The sequence below is a fragment of the Diadema antillarum genome, unplaced genomic scaffold, assembly GCF_040938485.1.
Source record: "Diadema antillarum isolate AM-2024a unplaced genomic scaffold, OU_Dant_1.0 seq00000546_RagTag, whole genome shotgun sequence".
NCBI lineage: Eukaryota > Metazoa > Echinodermata > Echinoidea > Diadematoida > Diadematidae > Diadema > Diadema antillarum.
In genome coordinates, this window is record NW_027271492.1 from 2,025,991 (window position 1) to 2,051,123 (window position 25,133).

General features: G+C 38.4%; 1 protein-coding gene across 1 annotated transcript; it reads right to left on the reverse strand.

Annotated features, from left to right (window-relative positions):
- Window positions 1-1,786: 1,786 nt before the first annotated feature.
- LOC139734735 (collagenase 3-like) lies at window positions 1,787-21,543 on the reverse strand. Its single transcript, XM_071645529.1, has 8 exons — window positions 21,326-21,543; window positions 19,817-20,229; window positions 8,083-8,285; window positions 6,668-6,826; window positions 5,163-5,305; window positions 4,646-4,826; window positions 3,701-3,955; window positions 1,787-3,085 (listed from the first exon to the last, which is right to left on the reverse strand). The coding sequence occupies exons 1-8, from the start codon at window positions 21,449-21,451 to the stop codon at window positions 2,952-2,954; spliced, it is 1,614 nt and encodes a 537-aa protein (XP_071501630.1). The 5' UTR covers window positions 21,452-21,543; the 3' UTR covers window positions 1,787-2,951.
- Window positions 21,544-25,133: the final 3,590 nt, after the last annotated feature.

Below are 25,133 nucleotides of genomic sequence, written 5' to 3' on the forward strand. Positions count from 1 at the left end.
ATGAGGAGACTACTAGAGGTTATGGAGGAAATATAGAGGGAATTCCACAAAAATTACACATTCCATCAACTTCATACTGACATATGTTAAGGGTAGCAATTATTCCCCATGATTCCTGAAAACAGTTAGTCAAGTGCGCTTTCATTACGCTAGAAAACTGTGTGAACAAACTTTTAACCCGAAGAATATGAGTCCCGAGAATATACTTGGGCAGGTGTCTATTGGAAATGCGTGTTGTAGCAAAATCAGCCTGTCCTCAATGGGTTAATGTCCATGTACAATTTCTAACTTTCCATCTGAACAAACAGATGGTGATTTCCCAATGAGTAATGTTGTAAGTGTCTGCAAAGTTTAATTTTGACAAGTGACTTTCTTGAAATAAAGTAACTCTACATGTACAAAGTTGTACCATTAAATCCTCTTCAGTAGTTTTTGTTTATGTTTGTATTCAAATCATTGTAATCTAAAAAAAAACTGTTTACACATTGACAATGATGACTGCACTGATTCATAATTCTAAAAGTAGTTATGGTGGATGTTATTGTACAAGTGTTAATAGTACCTGTATTGATAATAGTGTGATAATTGTTATTAGCAGAATTATTATTGTTACAGCAACAGTAGCAGTAATTGTAGTAAATGTACAAGTATAATATCATTCCAGGCACCTATGCCATTTTCATAAATGTTGCAATCACAGTGAGAAATACTGACATCATTTATCATCTCTCAACACAATGTTGCCTGACCAAAACGTTCACCAAGTCATACTCTTTACTCATGAATTGGACATCATGCATTTTGTGAATCGCTTCAGAAACAAATGAATTGTGCAAAGAGACATGGCGTTCGAAGTACAAAATGGTCTTTTATTCAGAACAATAATGAACCACGTTGAGAGTAAATGTTTGACATAATTCTAAAAAAGCTGCATAAATAAATAAATTATAGTGGATCTTCCCATCTCCACTAAAAGAAAATATTTACAGTCACAAGTTCACTGTGTCATCGGGTGAGAAGCAGAAGGTCACTAACTCGGCCGATACTTTAGACGGAGTTACGGCTCTTCTGGTTTTCACCTGCCAGTTACTTGGTATATTTCAATAGCCACTACGGATAAGACATAAGGCTTGCACTTTTATCATACATATGTACATTGGTTTTTCAATAACCAAATTGCAAGGGATGATAGAAAGAGGTGTTAAACTAATTGTTTCTCAAATATCTTTCCTCATTTTTTTTTAATGAATTAAATTCAGGACTTATTGTGGATATGGATGTGGTTGTTTTGCTTGATTGGGATGTAAAATAATGCACATAAATTTAGTGATGTAATATGAAAGAAATGCATTATTTACATCCACTTATTCTATCAAATACTATGGTAGAGTTTGTTGGGATTGGGTAATTTTGATATCAAAAATAGAAAAGAACCAGGTAGCGGAAAACATTTGACCACTCATCTGGAAATCCAAAGCATTCTCAACAGTGAAATAGTCCATCCAAGCAAAGATCTCTGTGGACACTGTTTTATCATTGTCATTTTTGATATTGTAATCATTTCTATATTTCCTTTTAGATGTGTTCAACTGTTAGACATAGCAGAGCGTGAATTGATTCGTTGCCATTGGCGCTTCAATGAGCAGAGATATTGTGTACATCTTCCAAGATGCTACTGCCTGGTTTGAAACTCACTATTTCAGTAGTATACATGCGTATGAATACCGGCAGTATAAACACACACACACGACACTCGTCTTAATTAAATTTTGGTCCACCATTCCTTTTTTAACCCAGTAGGATTAAAGCATTACTCTTAAGTGACAAACATGTCAAGATATATTCATACACTTTTTCCTCCTGAAATGACCATCAGGCAAACACAATGAGGGAAATCCTATTCTTTTTGTTGGACAAATGAAAAATTCATTTGCTATTGTACAAAGGCACAAGCCATCTCCTGAGATAAGACAAGAGAATCAAGGTTAAAAAAATCAACAAAAATTGTCAAATCAAACTGATTTCTTGTCAAACAATTTGCCTAATCCAGCCAACACAAGACCAGCGGATGATTGCTCAGAGGGGTAATAAATCCACCCCTCTTGAGTACAATTGCATACTCCTTAATACAGATTAGTGCCATGGTAATCGATGTGATGCAGTCATTTGTATAACCCTGTCGTGGTAAAACTTGATTTTTTTTTTTTGAGGTGCAATATTTATAAATATGATAGCAACACTCGAACAAAAATATGTATAGAAAATAATAAAAAACAATGACAACACAATTTTCGACACTTCAAAATATTCAGAAGACACCAAAGATGCACCATAGTTTAACAGCCTCATTGTCATCATTAGGCCCTACATCATGGCAAAAAGGTAAACATCGAATCAAACCATTTTTGTAATAATATTCACCACTTGTGGAAGTCACAATTGCGAGGGAAAAAGATAAGCCCTTGAATGCTGTAGAAATTCCATTCAGCAAACGAAATATCATTAAGTACTCATGGTATTCTTTTTGCAGAATTTAACAGATCATATGAAAGATCCACGTGTTTTTGGTAATGATTTATCAGTATCATATTTCAATTTACAAATATGAGATGATTTCATCTGAATGGCTGACAAACTTGTGTCCGAGATGTAAACACACTTTAGTAAAAGGTTCATTCTCCCACACTCAAAACAAGGCATGTGATACATCCAAAATCTCAGATGACATATCAAACTGTTTTGATAAGATGAAAATAGGCCAAATGCAATTGCCTATTGCCATATACAATGTGCAAGAGGATGGAAGACAACGCTGAGTTTCTTAGTTGCTGGGACTAAGCAATAACTCTTCTCATATTAAAGTTACTCCTCAAGGCTTTTGCATGATATGATGTATCTCCTGTGGCTATGCGTTGAAGTTTACAGTCAAGTTCGTTGCACTTGTCCTTGCACTAGTGTATTTGAGGTTGCTGATTTGGCGGACAGCCCAAAATGTCGATCCCGAAATTCCTCTTGCCGACGTAAGGTACGTAGTTTCTTTCATTGGCTTCAAAGTAGTCGGGTCCATCAATGAGGAATTTCCTGCCTACAAAAGTGGAGAGAGGGACAAGGAAAACAATAAATGAACTTGTTTTTTTAGATAGATGTTGTTGGATGCCAAAGACATAACGTGCATATTGTCTGTACAAGTCAATATGCACCTCTACCAAAATTACCTCCCCATAAAGAAGAATAGAACTAGTTTTCATGTGTTTCAGTGCGCAAACAGATTAACACATGAAGACAAGGTATATAAAGGCAATGATGATACAAAGAAAGCCTCAAGTTTTGATTATTTAGGGAAGTTAGATAATGATGGATGCAACTTAAAATAAAAATCTGGTTTGTAATTTTCCCACTTGCAAACTTCCAATACAACTTTACTTTATCTTATTGAATATAATCAACTGTTACAATCAGTCTGCAGTCTCCACTATTTCCAGGATTAATATAATTATGTTAGCCATTAGTACTATACGGAATGTTTTCAATGGAAAATTTTCTTTATGAACAAATTTGTAATATCACAAATATCTTTTTACCACTGCCAGCTCATAGATGCTAACATAAGATATGAGAAAGTTTCTGAAAGTGTATGAGCAAATTTCTCAGTTTCTGTGGATCTGTTTTGCTTTGTTTTTGTTTTTTCGCTGCTCCTTACCATAAAATGAGAATGCAGCCTCAATGTTCGCTGATGGATGGAGTCCGCGAAACACTTTCTGGGTCGACAACCTGTCGGCCTGTCCAGACAACTCGTCGTACAGCCACACTTTACTCCCTTTGAACAGGTAGGTCTTGCCGCTGGCACGATCGTAGAGGGCAGCATTGACCCGCGAAGGGAAGTTGCTGTTTGCGTCACCGGTGCGGACGGGTCCTTCGATTAGCGTGGTGCCGTCATATACCCACTTCTTCCGGGCTGTTTGGTTAGACCAAAAGGAAATTGATCTTTTGTTATTACAAGTATTTACCCTCATTCCAATATACAGTGCGTTTTATTTATTTTTTTTTTTTTCCAAAGAGGAAGAATGTTATACTTATTTTGCACAGATGGATGTGTGCACACTTATCATAACAATTTATTCTTTTCGATAAGGACTGGGTTGTGTGTTTCCTCCAATTAGCCTGAATGTGTACAAACGTCCAACTGCTGCAGCAGACGGTCGTAATAACATAATGGTTACATGTAACCATAATGTAAAAATAATGATACCTAATGCGCTGAGATTATTCTGCATCAGTAATTTCATTAAAAGTTTTCCAAAATCTGTGGCAGGGCACTCTTGGTAGATGACTTCTTGAGACTTCGTGGAAAACGTGAGGGAGATATTGTTGCACATTTGTGATTTCGTCGCGTGCAATTTAATTTGTTCCTGCAGGAGGGCAGTTGTTGTTGTTTTCAATGTCTTCCTAAGACAATGTTCAGTAATATAATCATCGTCCATATGGTGTGATGCATTGTGATTCGTCTGAGTCTCTACGCGGTGACTCGAATATAATATACAAGGAAGAATGTCTAAATGAAGAACTTAACGATAATAAAGAATCATAACAACTGGATTCTCATCATGAATTCAAAGATTACAGGGCTGGTATCATCAATGCGTACCTTTGATAAAGACGATACGACCGTCTTGTCGTTCATACACCGTCTTGATGCCCCTTTTTAGCCCCTGGAAGAAGTAGAGGACCGAGATGCCGTTGTCTGTATCGACGGGAACCAGCGGCAACGTACCATCGGGAGACCCGTTCGAGTTGTAGCGCGGCCTAAACCTCCACAGACGCTCGTTCTTCGTGTGGAAGAAAGAGAAACACTTAAATGGTTAAAATATTGTTCTACAACCTTGCAATAGCATTGTTGTAAAACTGAAAAACCTACTAAGTTTTCAATACATTGTCTCATTAAAATTTGAAAGTAAATATTCAAGTCTTATTGAAAATATCGAAGCCAAGAGTAGCAGTACACGTATTAGAAACAGACGCAGTTTGTTGTAGCAGTAGCAGTAACAGTAGTATTGTTGTAGCAGTAATTGTGTTGTTCTTATGAGAGACAAACAAACCTGAACATATTGTATGAACTGTGGGGATTACACGACTTATTCTATGAAGAAGCAATGTACATGTACCTTAAACACCATCACTGTCCCCCTGATGTCGGATACGGCGTCGATTGTCGTGTTGCAGTACGGAGGGACGATAACGGGCGGAATCGTGGGCGTCGTCGTGGGAGCGACAGTGGTGGTCTCCAGATCGGCAAATGGGTGCTTTCCTATAATGAAAATAGTAATGATAATTACAATCTCCATCATCATTACCACCATCATCGTCATCATTGTTATAAAAAAAGTCAAAATCATATTGGTTGTATTAATGTGGCAATTACAATGATAATATCAAGTGTGTCAAGTCCTGTATCGTGTCTGTCACACACGATACCTTTGGCGAACAATATAGAGCTACCTAACATTGCTTCATCTACGAGAGCTAATCATAATATATAAAATATTAGCTAATGTAGTTACTGGGTAGGAGTAACTGCCTTGCTTGATGATGCCCTGTACTTGCCTTCGCGTTTTGTTTTGTTTTGTTTTGTTTTTGTTCACAGAAGTTACTCAGGAAAACGTGAACCCGGCCTTATTTTTGTCAGCTGGCTTGACACACACTGGGAGCAGTGACGAACGTTGGCTCGTGTGAAATGTCCTCTACCGTCTTCCAGAACACGACTGATGTGTCTCTTTTATTGGAAATCACTTGATTTAATGCCAGAACGGGTGGGCATATGTAGCAAACTCTTGTATATGTATGTATCACCACATTATAGTGATATTGCGAACGTGTTTTTTTTTATATTTTAGTTTACCTTCTTGGCAGCTAATCAGCCCATAAGTGCTAAAAGCTACAAGGCTAAAGCTGAGTGACAAAAGTATATCTCCATAGTAAATACGAAAATAAGATTTTCTCTTTCTTTCCGCGTTATCCCGTAAGTTACTATTCTATAAATCCTAGTTTTCTCGTCAAATAATTGATCATAACATTCTTATAAAAAGTAGTTGTCTGCATTGCACACCCATGTAATATGGAAGATAAATCATGAATGAAATATTATTGCAAGAATGAGTCGGCGACAGATTTTAAGTCCCCGAAAAAAAAAAATCACATGCGCACACAAACCGTGTGTAAATGCCTCAAAAAAAAAACCCAGCAACCTGTATATTACTCTTCACCGCCCTTCATACTCTCGTATGTCATGTATGTTGGAATAATCTGACAGATTATTTCCGTGATAAACTCCCATGAGCGCTAACAGTCACTGAGGGACAGAGTCAATATTATGGTCAATTAAATCCTGTCCGTTACGTCAAATTGTGTGTATGTATGGCGACAGATAAGGACGACATACGCGTGTCGCGCTTTTTTTTTTTCCTTAGCATCCATGGTCACTATCTAGGAAAAGGACATAGGATCTTATGTAAGAGAGAGAGAGTGGGGGGGGGGGGGAGGGAGACACGGAGGACGAAGAAACATGAGTGCGCATGCGCGCAACAACCGAAACATCCGTGAACGTGACGTTGGGGATGCGCGCGCATCACCCCGAGCACGTGACGCTATGACCCACTAATGACTGACTTACCGTATATGACCTGGATGCCGAGCCTGTCGTCGAGAGGAAGCTTGAAGTCGGGAATGTAACCTTTGTCCCAGGGCCACATAAGAGAGGACCTGTCTTTGGAGTGGTCAAGACCGAGTGCGTGTCCGATCTCGTGGGCGGCGGTGTAGAAGAAATTCACTCCTGAAGGGGGAAAAATAATACAAGTATGAATATAGACCCATAGTCTAGAGGTAATCACGTTCATGTGTAATCACTAAAAAAATAATGTATCACACTTTCTCTCGGGATTGGAAGTTTCAATCTAATACAAACTTACTGATAAGGACAGTTTTATCATTATAAGACACTTAGATTTTGTGTGTATATCATACTGGGATTTTTTTTTGCTGTGTGTATATTCTGTTTTAAACACATCAAACATAATGTGGGAACTTTGATAAATTATAATTACGAGATCCTCCGATGCCAGGGAAATGATGCAATAATGTCAAGTATACCAATGACTTCAGTCGGTACAAAGGCACGGTCATGATAACACGCACGAATCTCTATCTCCCTCGAAGCCAATCTCATGTAGACACACTTAGCCTTCCTTCCTTCCTCGGAAAACGGGGGGGGGGTGGATTTATAATAATTACAGAGAAGGAGACCGAGTGGAGAAGGGGGTTCACATTGAACTGTCCGAAGAAATGCCTTGAGCCCTTTTTCCAACAGGCTTGGCGACCATAGTGACCCACATTGCCTTCCAAGAAAGCACTTGACGCCTCACAAAGGCCGTCTTGGTCTCACACACTATAGCAGCGGACACGGTCTTTCTTAAACCCACTCCCGATTCCAGCAAAAAAAGGTGAACTTGAGTAAAGTTTCGGGAAACGGTATGAAAAATCAGCAACACGAGTTAACTTCGATTGAAAAAAAAGAAGAAATAAAACATCTGCGTGATACACTCCTATCATTATTATTCGCATGAAAGCCCTGGACAATCGTTATATCGCCTTATAGCCTATTGCACTTTGATAATATGATGACTGGCAATCGAGGGAATGAAAAAACAAAATCATAAAAATAGTGAAGTTGGCAGTGTACGCTGAACGGAATCCTCAGCAAGTTTAGAGATTTTCGTCAAATTTCTTTGGCTGCAAGACCAAAACATAATATGAAGACATATGTCTATAGCCAGTCATGTAACCTGTATAATTTTTTCAAGAGGGTGAAAGAAAATACAGACGATGGGCCCTGTTGCATAAAAGTTTAGACCAAACATAAGTCAGAAAATCAAACATAAGTCTATAAATATTCAGTTCTGATCGGCTGATAATGGACTTATGTTTGATTTTCTGACGTGATGTTTGATTTCATCTTTTTATACCACAGGGCCCGGCAGTCATGTAACGATATTATCACATGAGGGTTTCGCGGCAGGCCTTCGAATTTACCTGCTCTCATCTTATGCGTGTAGTTTTCGTCGTCGTCGAAGTGGACGTCGCCGTTCGTCAGCCCCCATCCGCTGTTGGGCGTGAAGGCATGTGCGAGGGTTCCGCCCTCACCGTCGAAGGCTGGGTCGCCGTATACTTCCGTGTGACGTCGGCTTCCGAACAGCAGCTCGATATCGGCGCGGCCTTCAAAGATTTCCACGAATCTGATGACAGAAAAAAAAAATACAACAAAACACCTGAATACAATATTGTTGAAGTTTCAGGCCATTACCTTTCGGGGAATAATCCAAATTACAAGACATCCCAGAAAAATATACTGATCTTGATCTGAAATTATGACTCACGAAAATAAACAAATGTATTGGTGCAATTCAAATCATATCAATAGCAATGTTGAGTATGGAGCTACCACTAACTGAGGAAGGTTGGATTATCCCTACAACAGTCATGCATGCAAAGAAAGCGTTGGTATATAGGTATACACTTCCTTTTCTCACTTCGAATCAATTAATAAGCATCTGTAAAGAATAACTTTGGTATAGATATGTTACCAGGTATGCGTAAGTTTTGAATAGTTAAAGCCCGTTCGATCGCAGCAGTTTTATTGACTAGTCTCAGTGCCAGTCTCCGGCGGTTTTACATCAGATGAAATCTAATCCGGCCCATTCTGTTACGACATCAAAGTGTGAGTGCCTTCTAACACTTCCCATCACGTGTCTTCCGGTTCATTTCCTATTGTATAGTAAGCGATCTCTTGATAAAGTTTCCCATTCTTCGTCTTTTTTCTTCTTCCTAGGTAATCGCTCGATTATCGCTACACTATAGTATAATAGCTGACAATATGGTATTTACACTTGAACCGTATATGAGTCACGCGCGCGGAAATGTCCCGTAATAGTCTGCCTAATCTACCGACACCAGTCACGTGACATCGTGCCTATATTCATGAAGATACTCTGCATTGTTAAAATTCAGAGAAATGGGATGCAAAATACGTCAAAGGAGATAAAAAAGAGAAATGTCCACAAGTGAACTGATATTGGCACGATCCTTTGCACTTTGTAAGTTTGAATCTTGATTCGGACATTAATTTTATAACGAATGACCTTTTGTTAAACCCCTTTCTTGGTAAGAGTGAATCACATCCCGTTTTGTGCTTTGTATTCAAGTCAATGCACCTCAAGAAAAACAATGGATAGCGAGATCGAATTTTCTCAAACTAATATGATTTAAGGCGTACTACATTGAGTAGAATGGATACGTTTTCTTCTTTTTCGTTGTACTTTCCATTACACTTTTCCCATCGGGCGTAAATTAATGAGTCACATGTTCAGCAAGTCAAAGCTAATATTCCTAGACGTGTTGCACACGTCATGCTAGTATGTTGTACATAGAGAGATTGGATTAAGTCGCGCTTTCCCATAATGCAACCAACAGAGTTTGAACTTTCAAGGATGAAAATACAGGCTTCAGAAATCAGTGGTCAAATGGACAAGCATGACCGGAGAAAGGTCAATTAGATCTTGATATCACAACATGGGAGATGCGATTTCTTGGAAGCAACTATAGGGCAAAAACGAAACAAATATAGGGGAAAACAAAAACAAACCCGGTTGTGTCATTGAGTAACCTTTGATCATAATATCTGCACTTTCATTAGGTGATAATTATACCACGAGTCTCAGCTGTCGCACTTTCATAGAATGGGCAGTATCACGATTTGCAAACATAGATTTGATATATATACCTCTCATTCAGCATCAGGTATATTGGCAGAACACATGCGCATTTGAAAATACTTGTTTGATATTTTCATACGGCACGGTACGGGAGACACAAATAAAACAAACAAACAGACAAACAAACAAACAAGCAAACGTAACAAGTCGCTTTATCCTATCAGACTTTACCAAGGTGTCCATGTTCCTTACCATATTGATTATACGTAAAAATGATTATAATGCAGTCGATCTGTTATCTCACATGTGAGCGACTTGTCTTCGTGTTTTATCTTATAAGAAATTCTGCCCGCATCTGTGTTGTAATATTTTATCAAGTGTATTATACTACTTTTTTTTTTCCTTTGGTCGTGACCACAGAGTTTTGACATTGTACGTGCTATTGGGTCAATTATGTTTTTAATTGTTGTAAGTCGTGGAATTGAAGCTTTTGCTAATACGGAGACCCGTTTCGGACTAAGGGTGGTGGTTTGTTAGGGGCAGAGACACGTTTTCATCGTACGTGCTGCCCGTTTGGCTGTTGTAAGATTTCAGTCCATAGATAGAGCACGATCCGGACCCTCGTAATCCTTTTGTACGATGAAATTCAAGAGAAATTAGGTCAACTGCCCTCAGCCAGCTATAAATGTAGAAGTAGATGAAGATTGGCAGAGGTATAACCCTGTCATATATGGGGGACATTTGGGGAAACGAGTGCTTGGAAACAAGAAAAAAGGTGTTGTTTTATTGATATCTTATATCCCATTTTGATTAAAGATATACATTTAATTTTGGACCTTGGTTTTTATTGCTTTGTTTTGATATCTATGTGAGCTCTTTGGAAGGTGTTTTTGTTTATATCTTTAAAATAAATTCATTCAGGTTTTCATGACACTGAAACTGAAATCTCATTCAGATATTCTGTTACTCAGTTTACTAAGTTTTGTCTGTGCCCACATATCTTAGACAAATAAAAATTAGTGACATTAATGTGCATGAAGTAAATGGAGACCTGCTCATCACCCGAAGATCGCTAGTGATCACACAGAGTTGACAAACTTTTCTTGCTCTCTATACTTTCAAAATTCATAGCTTTTTAAAGTCAGTGTTAGCCTTCCTTTTTGGTCAAGTTTTCATTGATTTTATACTTCTCTGATTCTTCTGTTTCCATAACAACGCAATATCATATCATGGAGGGGAAATGTTATTTTACTGTTTGTTTGTTTGTTTGTTTGTTTGTTTCTGATCACTTTGCTCATTTTCGTATAGATTACGAAGTGCCTGCAATCAGTTTGATTGACGTGATACAAATCCTTGAATCTGGAGCTGAATCCTTACAAGTGGCGAGCAAATGCAGCGTTTTGATTCACAGCTAATGACATAAAAGACTCATGACCTTATGAGAAATAATAGCCCACGCACATGACACAGCCCATCAAAGCACTACGGTGTCCTCGAAGAGATAATCTCCTTTCGCTTCACCATTCTCTTTCGGAGCTGCTTGTTTGTTGTCGTGGGTAGAACTGTATCAGCTCGGCTTCCGAACGCTGATCATGCGTGCCATCCTTGTATGTTTAGGCGATTGTCTACCTTTTATTACACGAAAACATTTTCACTCTGATTGAAAGCGCTGATGCAAACAGACCAATGGATAAATAACATTACTTATTGCTTGTATATGTCACAGCAACGATTAGCTATCGTTTTACAAAATATGGCACATGTTGTGCAAACAGGGTTTTCTTGTTGTTGTTGTTGTTGTTGTTGTTATCATTATTGTTGTTGTTTTTTCTTCTTTTTCTTCTTGTTGTTGTTGTCGCTTTCATAAGAGTTGAATTAAATGCATCCACCAATCTCAGACAGGGTCAGAAGTTTTTATTTTTCTTTTTTTTTTCTTTTTTCTTAATACCAACTTAACAAAGAAGCCAAACATTACGATCAAAACGATTACCATCCATTATCTTGGACTCTATACTAGTGGGCATTCCCTGGGCCAGAAGAGTGTGCGTGTCGGTCAAGTTATAGAATTTAGCTCTGCCCATTCCCCAAACACAAAGGGACTCCGCTGCCCCTGACTCATCAATCTATGGCATAACTGTCAAAGCTTTTGTAAATTCAGGGCTTTGATATCTAAAAGCTTTCCATAGACCTTTGAGACTTTGAAAAAGAAGAGAACACATAACTATAAGAATTATTATCAAAATGGTATTATCATGGTTTGTTGACCCCTTGATCTGACCTGGACTACTGGACCACTCTCTGGTTCTAGACAAGATTATGTTTAAATGCTTTATAATTGACTCTAAATGGAGTTCAAGTAAGTTGGTCTGTTTAAAAGGGTAATTTTGGGTTCATTCTATTTGGGGCAAACCATAGACATCCAACCATAGACAGAAAATAAAATCCTAAGTGGTGTCAAAAGAGCGATGTTGAATGCACGACAGCTTTGGTGAATGAAATACGGTTAGTGTGGCGCTGGAATGGGAAATACAGGTATACGAATACACTTTATGTCCAGTGCACGCATCAAAAAGGAACAGTATTAAACTTGAATGAAAATCTGTCATGGTCGTTCTACAATCATATCCATACACCATTATAGATATAGGCCTGCCGCATTTTCTGTTCAATGTTTCTTCTTGAAATGGCTAGTTGATTTTATACATTGTTTATGCTCTTTCACGTCTAAAAGTATTTCAACTTAACTGAAATAGGAAAGTATAGGTAAAGAACGTTGGTAATCAATCGGTTACTGAGTATTGGGTCTGTTAATCTGATGTATGTCATCCTGAATAAATGCCTCCATTATAGAATATCATAAAAGAAAAAACGTAATAGTAATGGTTGCATTATAATGATCTTCATCATCACTACTATGATTGCTCTTTAGTTTCCATCTCTAAGCAATCCCTCAACTTGCTGCTAAACAACGTGATAAAGACAGCTGCAAAGTAAAGTGGGTGTGTATTTCCCCCACTATCTATATCCCCCACTGCCTTAACTCCTCTAAAGTCAGTGAGTCAACACATTACAAGTATACTATTACATCAATCGATACAGCAGAACGTAAACCAGTTATCCTATTATCATTTCCACCTCGTTGCCTTCGCAACCTGCACAACTTTTTTTTTTCTTTTGAGACCGCGACCTCTACAGTCCTGTGATGGTGAGAGGGAGGCTAGACTATCATCGATCGGTGAAAGCCGCGAATCTTTTGTCTTTTCATCAGTGTGTAAGTGGCGCTACACAAGATTGAAACAATATGGCTTTGGCGATTTTTACGCTCAGCGTGACATGGTGAGATCGTCTCTATTGTCTAAACTTTTTTTTTTTTAAATGTGAGTGGTAGTTCCACCGCCACAAAGGTCATTGCCCACTAGTCTTATTCCATGCGCCAGGATCGATTATCCTAAAATTTTAATTATATTCATGAAATGGAAAACATTGTTAATATTACATATTTAGCTGAGGGTATTGTGCCAAATAAAAAACAACATCAACAACAATGGGAGGGAGAGGGAGGAAAAGGGCTGGGTTGGAGTAAATAACGACAGCTGGGAGAAAATCGATATCTTATAGTTTTCTTTATTTTTTATTTTTTGTCTCGATCAAGACTAATTCAGCAAGAGACTATTGACCATAAATCCATATTGCTCAACCTATTAACAGGAAAGCCAAACGGGACAGTCAAATCACAACTTGCTTTGAATACCAGCACAATGTACCGTCAAATTCATACAACTAAGGGTGGGTGGTAGTGGTAGTGGTGGTGGGGGGGGGGGGGGGGGGGGGGGCTAGTAAATGGTCCAGAATCTGATGATTATATCCGTAATGATACCTCAAACTGAATTGGGATGACCTTATACAATGTCACCGGAGAAGACCAAAATATAAGTCAATTAGCGGAGTGGATGGGAGAAGCTTAATGCTCCTACTATTAATTCAAATTGGAATAGACCTCCCCATTTGACGTTTATGTTGTTTGATAAAATGGTTGAGTCATAATCGGTTTGAAACATCTAGGGATCAAGACTACTGAATGGAGAGTCAATCAGTGTTCAAATAAGAAAGCAATTTAATTTTCTGCGTCACAGAAGTCATATTGCGACAGACGATTTGCATACAAACGTTACGCCCCGTACATCAGCAAAAAAAAAGTGCCTTCAAAGTAATGATTATAGTGTAAAACGAAAGAGAAAACAGCATGATTTTTTTTCTCTCTCTGAAGATTTGACAATTACTCCACTCACTACGATAATAAGCAAGCCGCTGGCATCTCTTACAACAAACATTTTCTATTCAGATCTATTTGAATTCAGTCATCCAATTTTTCATAACATTGTATGCAAATATGGCCCTTAAACTTATACTTTAACAGAAGTAACTAAAGGGGTGTTTCTGCTCCTAATGAAAAGATTGCAATTAGTTTTTTTTAATATATAACACTGTCACGAATATATGATTTAGAAATAGATGATGTCAATTATATCCTATAGTCTTGTATGCTGATAATAATATGTCCGAACCCGATAACCACAAGTCCTACTATTTTGTTACACTTACAATGTTTTTCATTGTTATTATCAAAAGAACTGGCATTAGCGATGAGAACGAACGAAAATAATTTTGCTGAAAGCAATACAACTCATGAAATGGGAAGTATTCTAAATATAGGAAATACCAGTTTTTATTTCATGAAGTGTTTCTTGGGAAACAGGCAAAATAATGACGTCTATCTTTATCGTACTCAACGAAAAAGTTCGCTCAACTTTACGTCCCTTCTTGTTCGAGTACGCATTTAAAGATTGAAATAACATGTCGAGAGAATGACTGTCCGATTTTTTTCCCCAACTCCACTATCAAAAACCGCAACGCCACAAACCCTCAACCCATGCGCAAAACGAAATCACACAAAGGCGCGACAATGGACAATGGCATGGACTTGGAAACTGGCGAAGACAACAGTCTTAATACACAACTTTGCTTGTGTTATGTTTGTATGTGTTGCCTACACGTGTGTTTATGTGTGTGTGCGTGTATTCTTTTGACGTTATCTCTTGTCATTCCTTTGACATTAAGTCAGCGGGCTATTTTCGTTCCCCATTCAAAGACGAAAAACTTGTTTTTCTACTTTGCGCATTACCGAGATACAATGAGAGATGATAAGTAGCAACAGGAGCACTTAAAAGTGTACAAAGCATGCTAAGTACCATAATACAGAATTTTGTTTTCAACCTGTCTTTGTGTTCTAAATTGCCCCCATCCCAAACCATTAACGATATATCTGACTAATAGCTTGTTCTTTGTGGTGCTGAACCTTTAATGGACTGTGACAGGTCCTTTTGAAGAAAATAAGTCAATGCAGGATGCTTCTTACTTTTTTATTCCAGTGAATACATCTGGTATTACCTTTTAGTTTGCACTAAGTCTTTTGTTGAGATATTTTTCGGCGTAATTGAACGGATAGTTACTGGGATGGAAATATAATACAGTATAGTGTGAAGGGTTCTCATTTTCATGAATAGATTGTAATTATTGAATAGGTTATTGTCCATGTTCCCTGCCCCTTTTTACTTATTTCTAGTTTTCAAGGAAATCCGGAAAGATGATAGTTTTCATTTACCTCCGTCATTTTTTTTTTTTTGCTTTCTTAGTAGTGGGGATTAATTTAAAAAAGAGAAAGAAAAGTCGGCCAAATAAAGTGAAATGACTAAATCATTAACAGCTTGAGTTGATTGTTCTCATCTGTGTTATTGCATGAATCCTCAACTGCAAATGCGGGACGCAAACTAAATACCGATTAACGTCATCAGTGTTTCTTTTCCCACTATAATTGCTGTCGCGTGACCTCTTGAGAACATGCGCCCACATCTGTTATTGTTAGTGCAAAGGCTTCGATCATCTTTTCTACGTTTAGTTACACCATCGTTATCACTTAATAACCTCAGAGAGTAAGGAAACATAGAATATCCACAATCATAGCGTGTCTAAGATGGTGGGCAATTATATGCTAGTATCTTTTTTAACCTGATTATTGGATGTTTTTATTATCTCGAAGACAATAAGTGCTGAGAGCAGCGCGTAAAGACTTCAGGATCTTGAGCCAACAAGCCAAACACTGAATCAAGATCATGAAATGAAGCGAAATAAAAGCCGTTGATGCTTGCTCCTCTGGTGCTAAATGAAAATCCGTCATCAGGGTTACCCATGATTGAGTGAGACCTAGACTGGGGCTTCCTGATCTACATTCTTTAGAGGAACACATGACGCATCACATTAAACAATGACAAGGAATTTCAGGGCTGCACCAGTATCGAATTGTCATGAAAAATAAACTGTCAAATAAATAGAGACACCTCGGAGTATGTATGGATAAAACTTTAATACTATGGTATCGGATATCTACCTCTGCTTCCTTTCAAAACGATAGCACATCACTTTTCTCACCATGCCCAATTATCACTTCATACCTTGCAGTTTTTAATCGCTTTTGTGCTTATATTGTAGCATTCTGCCATTCTATTTTCGTTTTATCTGACATGCATAATCTCCTAATGGATACTCCTTCTTGCGTTTGTTTTTAAATAAGTATAAATAAATGAATTCATTTATTTTCTCTCTATATCTATCTATCTATCTATCTACCTACCTACCTACCTACCTGCCTATCTATCTATCTATCTATCTACTCTCTAAAAAAAATCGAGTAAAAATTTTCACTCTTGAAGGAGTGAATACAAAAAAAAAGTGAATTTCGAGTGAAATTGGAGTGAATTTCGAGTGAACGTATTCATTTTCACTCGTTTTAGAGTGACGTCAGGGATCACTCCAAAATCTTCGAGTGATCCCTGAAGTCACTCCAAAATGAGTGAAAATGAACGTTTTCACGCGAAATTCACTCCAATTTCACTCTAAATTCACTCTTCTTTTGTATTCACTCCTTCAAGAGTGAATATTTTCACTCGATTTTTTTAGAGAGATATCTATCTAAGTTCCGTCATCTTGACCTCTGCGCACTTACGTTTTGTTTGGTTATGTTTTCAAAGTCACGAAGCTTCTAAAAATAAATTTAATCTATTTGTCACTAAATGGATGTTGGAGCTGTTTGCTTTGTCTTTTAATACTTTGTAATTCCTCCCTCTGTTAAAACACACGGATTCTCTCTATATTTGTGTATTGAGGATCGTTTATCTCGGGACGACGTCTTATTGAAGAAAGATTGTTTGCGTTCATCAAGCTGAATTACATTCGGCAATGAGATAAAGTTTGCAAGTAACGGTCATATTATGAGGTCAGCGTTAATCATTTCTGGAATTTGTCCCGCCACGCACGTTGAGTCATTAAAGACAATGTCTGTTTGGTTAGTGAGCTCCGTCGTGCATTCCTTGATGGCTACTCATGTTTTGAAGAGGGGGGGGGGGGAGGAAGAAATCGATTTTTAAGTCGACTGGTCATCGCTTGCCCATTCGCAGAATCCAAACAGTGGTCCCGAATGGTCAAGATGGACGAAATTTGCTGACCCGAGAACAATGACAGCCATTCGAAACAATAAAAACAAAGGGCGTTGTTTGTTGGAGTAGTATATGTTTCATCGAAAACATTCAACGTTTCTTATCATGGTTATTTATAACTTGATGATTATGTCTTTGGTAGAATAAGCCCGTTGCCCTCTGACTGCAGTAGACGCATTAATACACTAGTCGAAAAAAAAAAAAAAACCCGAGAATCAATAGGAGAGTTCACAAATCAAATAAAGGCTTATTAATGCTTATAGCAATGATGCTTTTATCTTAGTGAAAAATAATAAAAACAAACACCCCCTCCCAAAAAAACAACAACAACAAAAAACAAAAAACAACGAATAAACAAACAGTGATTTTCGGGCAAAATGACAGTCCATCAGATAAGATGCGTGTTTTCTGGCCCATAGTAATACCTAACTACTTGAGTAATACAATCTTTGTGTGTCCACTGCAATGAGGTATGCGCATATTACGCAGTTGTGCTGACATCACAACAAATAAGAAAATATTTACAGAGCTACTTACAAGAGGGGGGGGGGATTCATACTCATACTCTTTTGAAGAAAATAATAAAGAGTTTTATGAATAATTCTATAATCCATTCATCTTTTCTACTCCCCCACAAAAGTATTGCGTCGAATTCCATGTTAATGGAAATTGTGAATGGTGCCATTATAATTATAAGGACGCAAATGACGTGCGAGCTACAAGTTCTACAACTTTATTTGAATTGTAAGTGCAGGAGTTTGAAGAGCAAACGAACGAACTCGAAACCCAGCCCCATAACAAACAATGTCTGCAACAGCGTAGTAATGTTTTTGTTTGCTTGCTCAACAACTATCGTGTCATTCTTGGCATTCCATACACTTCAACACAACACTCAATTGACAGAGCGATATCTGTTTTGGGACACTTCAGTTCTGGGTACGTCTATTGTTTAGCTGACAACAACCGAGGAATTTAGAAGTTTGGAACTTTCATCACAGTTGAATGGTTGTAATCTGTATAAGATGTTTCTATTTTGAAGTTCCTTTTGCGTTTGTCACCGCAATCTATTTTTTTTTTCGTTCAAAGCTAATTGTATAGAACCTGAAGGATTTGACGTAATAATGTGTCACATTTGTGCTATTAATTTGTCCTACCTCTCCAAATTTTAGAATAGCAGGGAGTTATGTTCACTTTCTTTCATGCTTTTTTTTTATGCAGTGACTTCGTGTAGACATCTGTTGGCCAGTATGGTACGCACACACTGGGTATGACGACTCAACAAAGCTCGAAAAATTAAACCATTCAACAAACAATATTTTGTTTGTTTGGGGTTTGGGTTTTTTCTCAAGCGAATGTCGTCTGAGAGAGGACGTATTAAACTCAAAATCCAACATTATACTTCGGTACATCGTCGATTCACCGAATGCTTTACTGAATAGGCCCGCACTATAGCGAAGCAGAGATTTTCTGCTGTTCTGTTTTATTACAAAGCGCGCCTCCTATCCTTATTCTTAAGACAATCGTTTCCCCCTTCCAAATCAAAAGGTGCATATCCTATAGACATCAATAGAACACAGTTGCTGAAAGGATCACAAGCCTTCCTGCAAATTATCTAGATGCATATCTATATATATATATATATATATATATATATATATATATATATATTGGTTAATCTTTTTTGTAAACAGGCTAGATATTTTGACCCGAACACCGGTGGACGGGGCTATACGTGGCCTTGGACATTGTTTGGCCGACAATTGTATGCATTTTACTGGCGTTTAACCTGTCGGTCTAATACCCCTTTGTAACAGACGGTTTGATCCTTTATTCCTTCTTTATGTGACATGGAGCCGCGGGGAAGGAGAAACGCGCATAGTACTTAGATACAGTCATAATATTCAGATTAAGTTACCTTCGTGAGATAAATTTGCATTACATGAGTATACGTGTGTTTGTAAGCGTCTGAGCATCACCTATGACTATGGATGCAATTGAACTATTTCAATTTCATTGACGCAGCAAACCACGGGAAGTGCAAACAGATAATGATGTTATACCATGGTTGAGAGAAGGCCGATAGACTCCAGGTTTGAGTGGAGCCGTGATTAAATCATCCGGGTAGACCACGTGACCACATAAAGAGGAACGTTCTGCCCGCACACTCGACCTCAGGTCCCCGGGTTCGAGCACCCTGGCTGCAGCGAGTGTGCCTCTTGGCAGGGCACTTTATCCCCCTCATTGCCAAGTCCCTCGGGATAATTATGCCCCCCCCCCCCCCCCCCCCCCCCTGCTGCTTACAGCTCGATTCCTTCTTTACTGACGATTTAACTTCGTACAATGTCTATAACTGAGCTTTTAAAGTGTATCCTTAAAGGGTTACAGTGTTGAGTGATAGCATCATAATAGATCGACATGATAATTTAGAATTGGACTGACGTGGTAAGACTTTGAGACTGGTGTTAGAAGGTAAGACTGGTGGTATCAATTTATTTTGAGACTTACACTAGAGGCGTGACGTCACTCCAAAGGGTGAAAGCCTCCCTCAGATCATACCGGACTTGGGCCTGGCTGATGTTCGACTTGGGTCCGGGGTAGTTGATGATGCGGTACGTTAGCGTGTTCCTGTTCCACCTGTAGTTGCCGCCGGCGACACTGTAGCGTCGCTTCCGCGCCGCCACCCCCGTCGTTTCGCTCGTATCGACCTGCTCCTGGAGATCGGGGTCCGGCATGCCGCACCGACTTTGTCCCATTATTTGCACGGTCTCCTCGTCCAGCTCGCCGGTGGGTTCGATGTTGGCGTACACCTGCAGTTTCTGCACGGCGCGAACGAATTTGTCGCTCTCGAACGTCTCCCCCGCCGTCTTGCCCGGCTCAATGTCGTCTTGCCCTAGGTAACCATACCCCGTGAAGAATTTCTGTAGTCGTGAAGGAGGAGAGTCAGCACAAAAGAGCACAATAAAGACATATGCCAATAAAGCTCTGTATTTTACTCATCAATAATTATGTCGAGATCGAAGACCTCACGACAGGCAGTTCTATTTCTATTATACTATGTAAAGTTTTTCATACCTGCATGGTATCGAGGTTACATACACTAGGTGTTGCTATGCTTGGCAAGCTTCAGACAAGCTCGATTGTTGCCAGGAACGCGTTCTTTTTTAAATGTTTGTCTAAGAACATGTTACAAACGGGTCTTTTCGAAACAATATCAGTGTGATCAAACAAGTTGATTTTTCATAATGTATAACATTATAATTTTCAGAGTTGCAAATGCTCTTGAAACACCTCCCTTGAATAATGCAGATAAAGGGAAAAGCAATTCACTGCACAGCAGAACCCGTGCACCCAGTCTCAATTTTGCATTTTGTTGCGATATATGATGTTCCATCATGGTTCGATATAATAAAGGCTGAATGATACAACCCAGTTTTACTGTCATCCGACACGCAATAAAAGCACGTGACTTTCATTTATCCGCAGAGCATTCATGTGTTCTTGCACTTCAGAACGTGACGCCAAGCATTTTCCTGTTTGATATGACGAGACTCAATTAAAGCTCAGTCCGCTCACATATAGGAAACGATATCGTAGTGAAGACAATAAACGAACAAATGCGAGAATACTGTACGTTCTTTAGCAGTTTGGATTTCATAGTAAACAATGGCCAGCATGATAACGAAAGAGACGGAAAATTTTTATTTTAGCCCCGTTCTTTGATACAATGAACACACACACGCACACACACACACACACGCTTAACTGTACTTGAATTTTTACGCAAATCAATTGAAATAATCGTCAGTTCCTTTCATTTTTAAAAAGAATACTTGCATAAGCGTAATCAAAAGCAGTTTGCTTTTTTTATATATCTTCCTAAGAGAAACGGAAAAGTGAGAATTGAGAAGTTTCAATGAAACAAACAATCCAGAATAAATGTAACAACACACACAAAAAAAAACAACTTATGAACAAACAAACTTACAAACAAACAAGCAAACAGTATGTGCTTACCAAACTTGTAGCCAGTTTGGCTTCGTCAGTTTCTGGAACAGGCGCTCCACTCACGCCTGCCGTCACGAGAAAAAGTAGTAATAAAGAGAAAATTGATGGCGCTGCTGAACTTCTGTTCCCTGCCATTTTGCAATCTGTTTTTATCGAGTCAGTAATCTCACAAAAGAAGACGAAATTTTACTTCCAGATCAAAATGGAAGAAGGATGCAGAAATAGAGGTGCTTCGATAGCCCCTTTCTGTCCTTTGATGTAACTGGTGGTTAGTCGTCTGTTTTGAAAGATATGTCCGTGCGAAGTTTGTCTCCTAATTATTGATTGATAAAAATCCCACCGTCCTTGTGTTCACTGTTTCTTGCTGTTAACGTGAGCTGAGCTGCCTCTGTGGCGTGTCGTGATGCTTGCCGTGAACTCACATTTGCTTCTGCTTTGACAACAGCACTTCAACTAGACACAAACGTTTTCGTTTGCGAGTCAGTACGCTTCTTACTCCATTTCACATGTGCAGTCGTATTTATAAGAACCAAGGAGTGACATCATTGCAAAATTATGAGCGGTGCGCGGTGGCGGTTTTCTCGTGGGCTTCCTACAAAGGCAACTAAACGTTCGCTCAGGCAGACTCAGGTTCTTGCGTGTGATTCGTGCATGTGCTGAGCATGCGCACAAGTTATACACGGGACCCCCCCCCCCCCCCCCCCCCCCCTGCCGCGCTGATCAAATAATGACCGATTTCTTTGATTCTGCGATTAGCGGACCTTTTTCTCTGCACCTGCTAGTCAATCCCAGCACCAAACTGGCAATGAGCCACAACTTTCCTTTCCTTCTCCTAAACCCAAAACAATCCCATACGTCAATGACGAGAATCTTGCGCAAGATGTATACGGAACTCCAGCTGGTTTGGTTAGGGCTTAGGGTTAGATGCATCGCGGGTCATTCGAGTACAGACACACCTATGTTCATCGATGCAGGGCTGATATTTCCCTAAATTCGGTCTCGTCCAGCTACCAATGATTACGTCACATCCGGTCAGAAATTATAAAAAAAAAATGAATCTTGTTTTCTGCTCTTGTGAGCGAGAAATTTACGTCAATGAATACCTCTTGGTGTCAAAGAATCACAAACACCGTAATAACCGATAACATCAAAAACGTTTATTAAGTCATCACCATGCATGACTCACAGGAATTTATTTTCCATAAAAGAATGCTGTATACAATTACATTATTTGTATCTATTTTGAGTGATCGTGGGCATGTAAATCATAATATGTATTAACTGTTGGAGTGAAAGAAAGTCGTAAAAAAAGTCTGTAACAACAACTATAGCTTCACTCATCAACCACCCGGAAGGAGAAAGAAGGACATTACACACAAGCAAACAAAAAGTAGAAATGCCTGAGTATTTTGATCATTGCTTTATTTTACTATCTTGCCATTTCTCTCATTGTGTCTTGCTTTTTTGAGCCGATAACTTTTCCCGAGTTTTGGCCAAAGACTGCTTGTGACCAGTTACCAGTAACTCGCTGAAACATGCCTTCTTCTATCATCCTTGCGTACAGACGCGGGAACAGCAAAGCTATCATGATACACCAGAACATGTTGGAACCTATGCTACTGCATAGCTCTAGCAAACTTTGATATAAACACCATCATTGCAAATCCCTTGCCCACTTTCTGTTTTGACTTTGCCGCCCGTTTGCCTCTAGAGTCGCCAACGTAATAAGTCCAAAAAAAAAACCAACCAAACAAACAAAACAATCGGAAATCAGTTATTAGATCGAACGCACGCTATCGGTTATAACAAAATAAACAAATAAACAGAAATAAAAATGCGTAGTTGGTCAAACTTTGTCAAACTATTTTGTATTGTCATTCTACCAACGGTCAATTGAAAGACCTATCACAGACAGACCGGTAATGGCTGGCTTCCGATATGCGTCGATCGAGTGACTCCTTGGACACGAAGTTTAGATCCGTTTCGCCTCTGATGTGATTGAGAAAACATTCGACTCTACCCGCGTCCCATCCGTTTTAGCTGCTAATTCAAAGCCTTTTCCGACACGCTAGGCGGACTTCCCGACCTTCAACTGGTTTCTTCACAGCATGAGCGGGAAAGAAGAAACCCTTGGCTGTATTGCTCGAAGAAGAGTCACAAACAGTCTGATCCAATCATGTCTTCTCAAGTCAGAGACATTCACTGCTGTGAAAAAGTGAACTGTCTTGAGGATTTTTGTGGTCCGGCGCTTTGGATTTTTATCATACTACAAACTTTTTATTTTCTTATGAGACGAGAAAATCCAAAATCTTCTCTTTCTCCTTGATAGGAAGAATCCGGGCAAGAATCATAACATCATTGTTTTTGGCAATGTATTACAATTAAATGTATAAATATTTGGTATGTTGTGCAACTTTCTTTTGCAGTGAGATCATAAGACTGAGTCAGTGAATATGACAATATTTTGTTGAATTGATACATCATTTGATAATACCCAATAATGATAAATAATACCCAATAATACTCACTTGACAATGATATTGATTTCCTGAAAATCACAATAACTAGGCTTCATTTTTTTTTAATTTTCAATAATTTAATATTTTGTACCTGTTAAATGTGATGTTTGTCAAGAAGGTCTCCATGATATTGATTTGATCGTGATTTTAATTCTGATTGTGATACGGTCATGAAAATTCCAATGCTAATGTATAGTAATCAAAATAGAGGAATGATACTGACAATAATAGAAACATTCATATATTTAAGAATAAATGATATTTTAAGGAATTGTATTAATCATATGATGTTAGCCTCAAAAGCCCTTCAATATATTGATTACACAATTTTAGTACAATATAACGATGATTATCAAAATCCTTATGGTATCAATAGATAAGAATTATGATGAGAGTAAAAATAATGACACCAATAATCATCGCTGATAGCAATTATGATTTTGTATTATGATGGTTTCATGAAAAATAAAACCATGCAAGTCACACGTAATCATTGTTCTCAACATATTATCTTATTATTATCAATAAAATCATTGAAATTATAAGACCTTTTTTGTCATTCTTTTCAGAAGATTCTACATAATATACTCAAATTACGATGGAAGCAATTTGAGAAACTTTGTGATAGGCGCAGTAAATTCTACGCATCGATTTCGCCATGCATGTGGCTTCTTTATCCAATGATTATGATTCACCCTTGCCAACCTTGCACCATCCCCCGCATTTTATCTCTAGTTTTACCACTGTCAACCAAAACGATCCAAATCCCAGAGGTATACAAGATGAAACCTGTGGTTTTGTCGCAAAGAAATGTTCTATACATGTCACCAATTTACCTGCTTGGTAGATTTTTTCAAAGTGGTTTGAAATTAGCAGTAATCTCCATAACACTATAATGTTTAAACTGTGATTGAAGCGATCATGTCATCAGCTCACAACGCACCCATTATAATGTAGGCCTACACAAGAATATCATTAAAAGATTTTTTCTTGGTAAAAATATTTAGCAACTATTCATCGCTTTTTAAAAAGTCGGCTTTGCTAGGTTATTACAGGACTACAATAATCAATACAATGTTTAAAGGATATCACTCATATTTATGGATTTATGTCACACACTGGACTCTAAATATTCTGTTCATTGCAGGCCAACGGGAGGGGAGGGTTGATGACGTCATCACCTCTGACTTCCAGTATATGTTTGTGCTACGCAGTGGGCCACTTTTTGCCACTTTAGCTCCTATTCATAACATCACTGCTTCGAACAAATATGAAACTTTTCATGATTTCATGATACC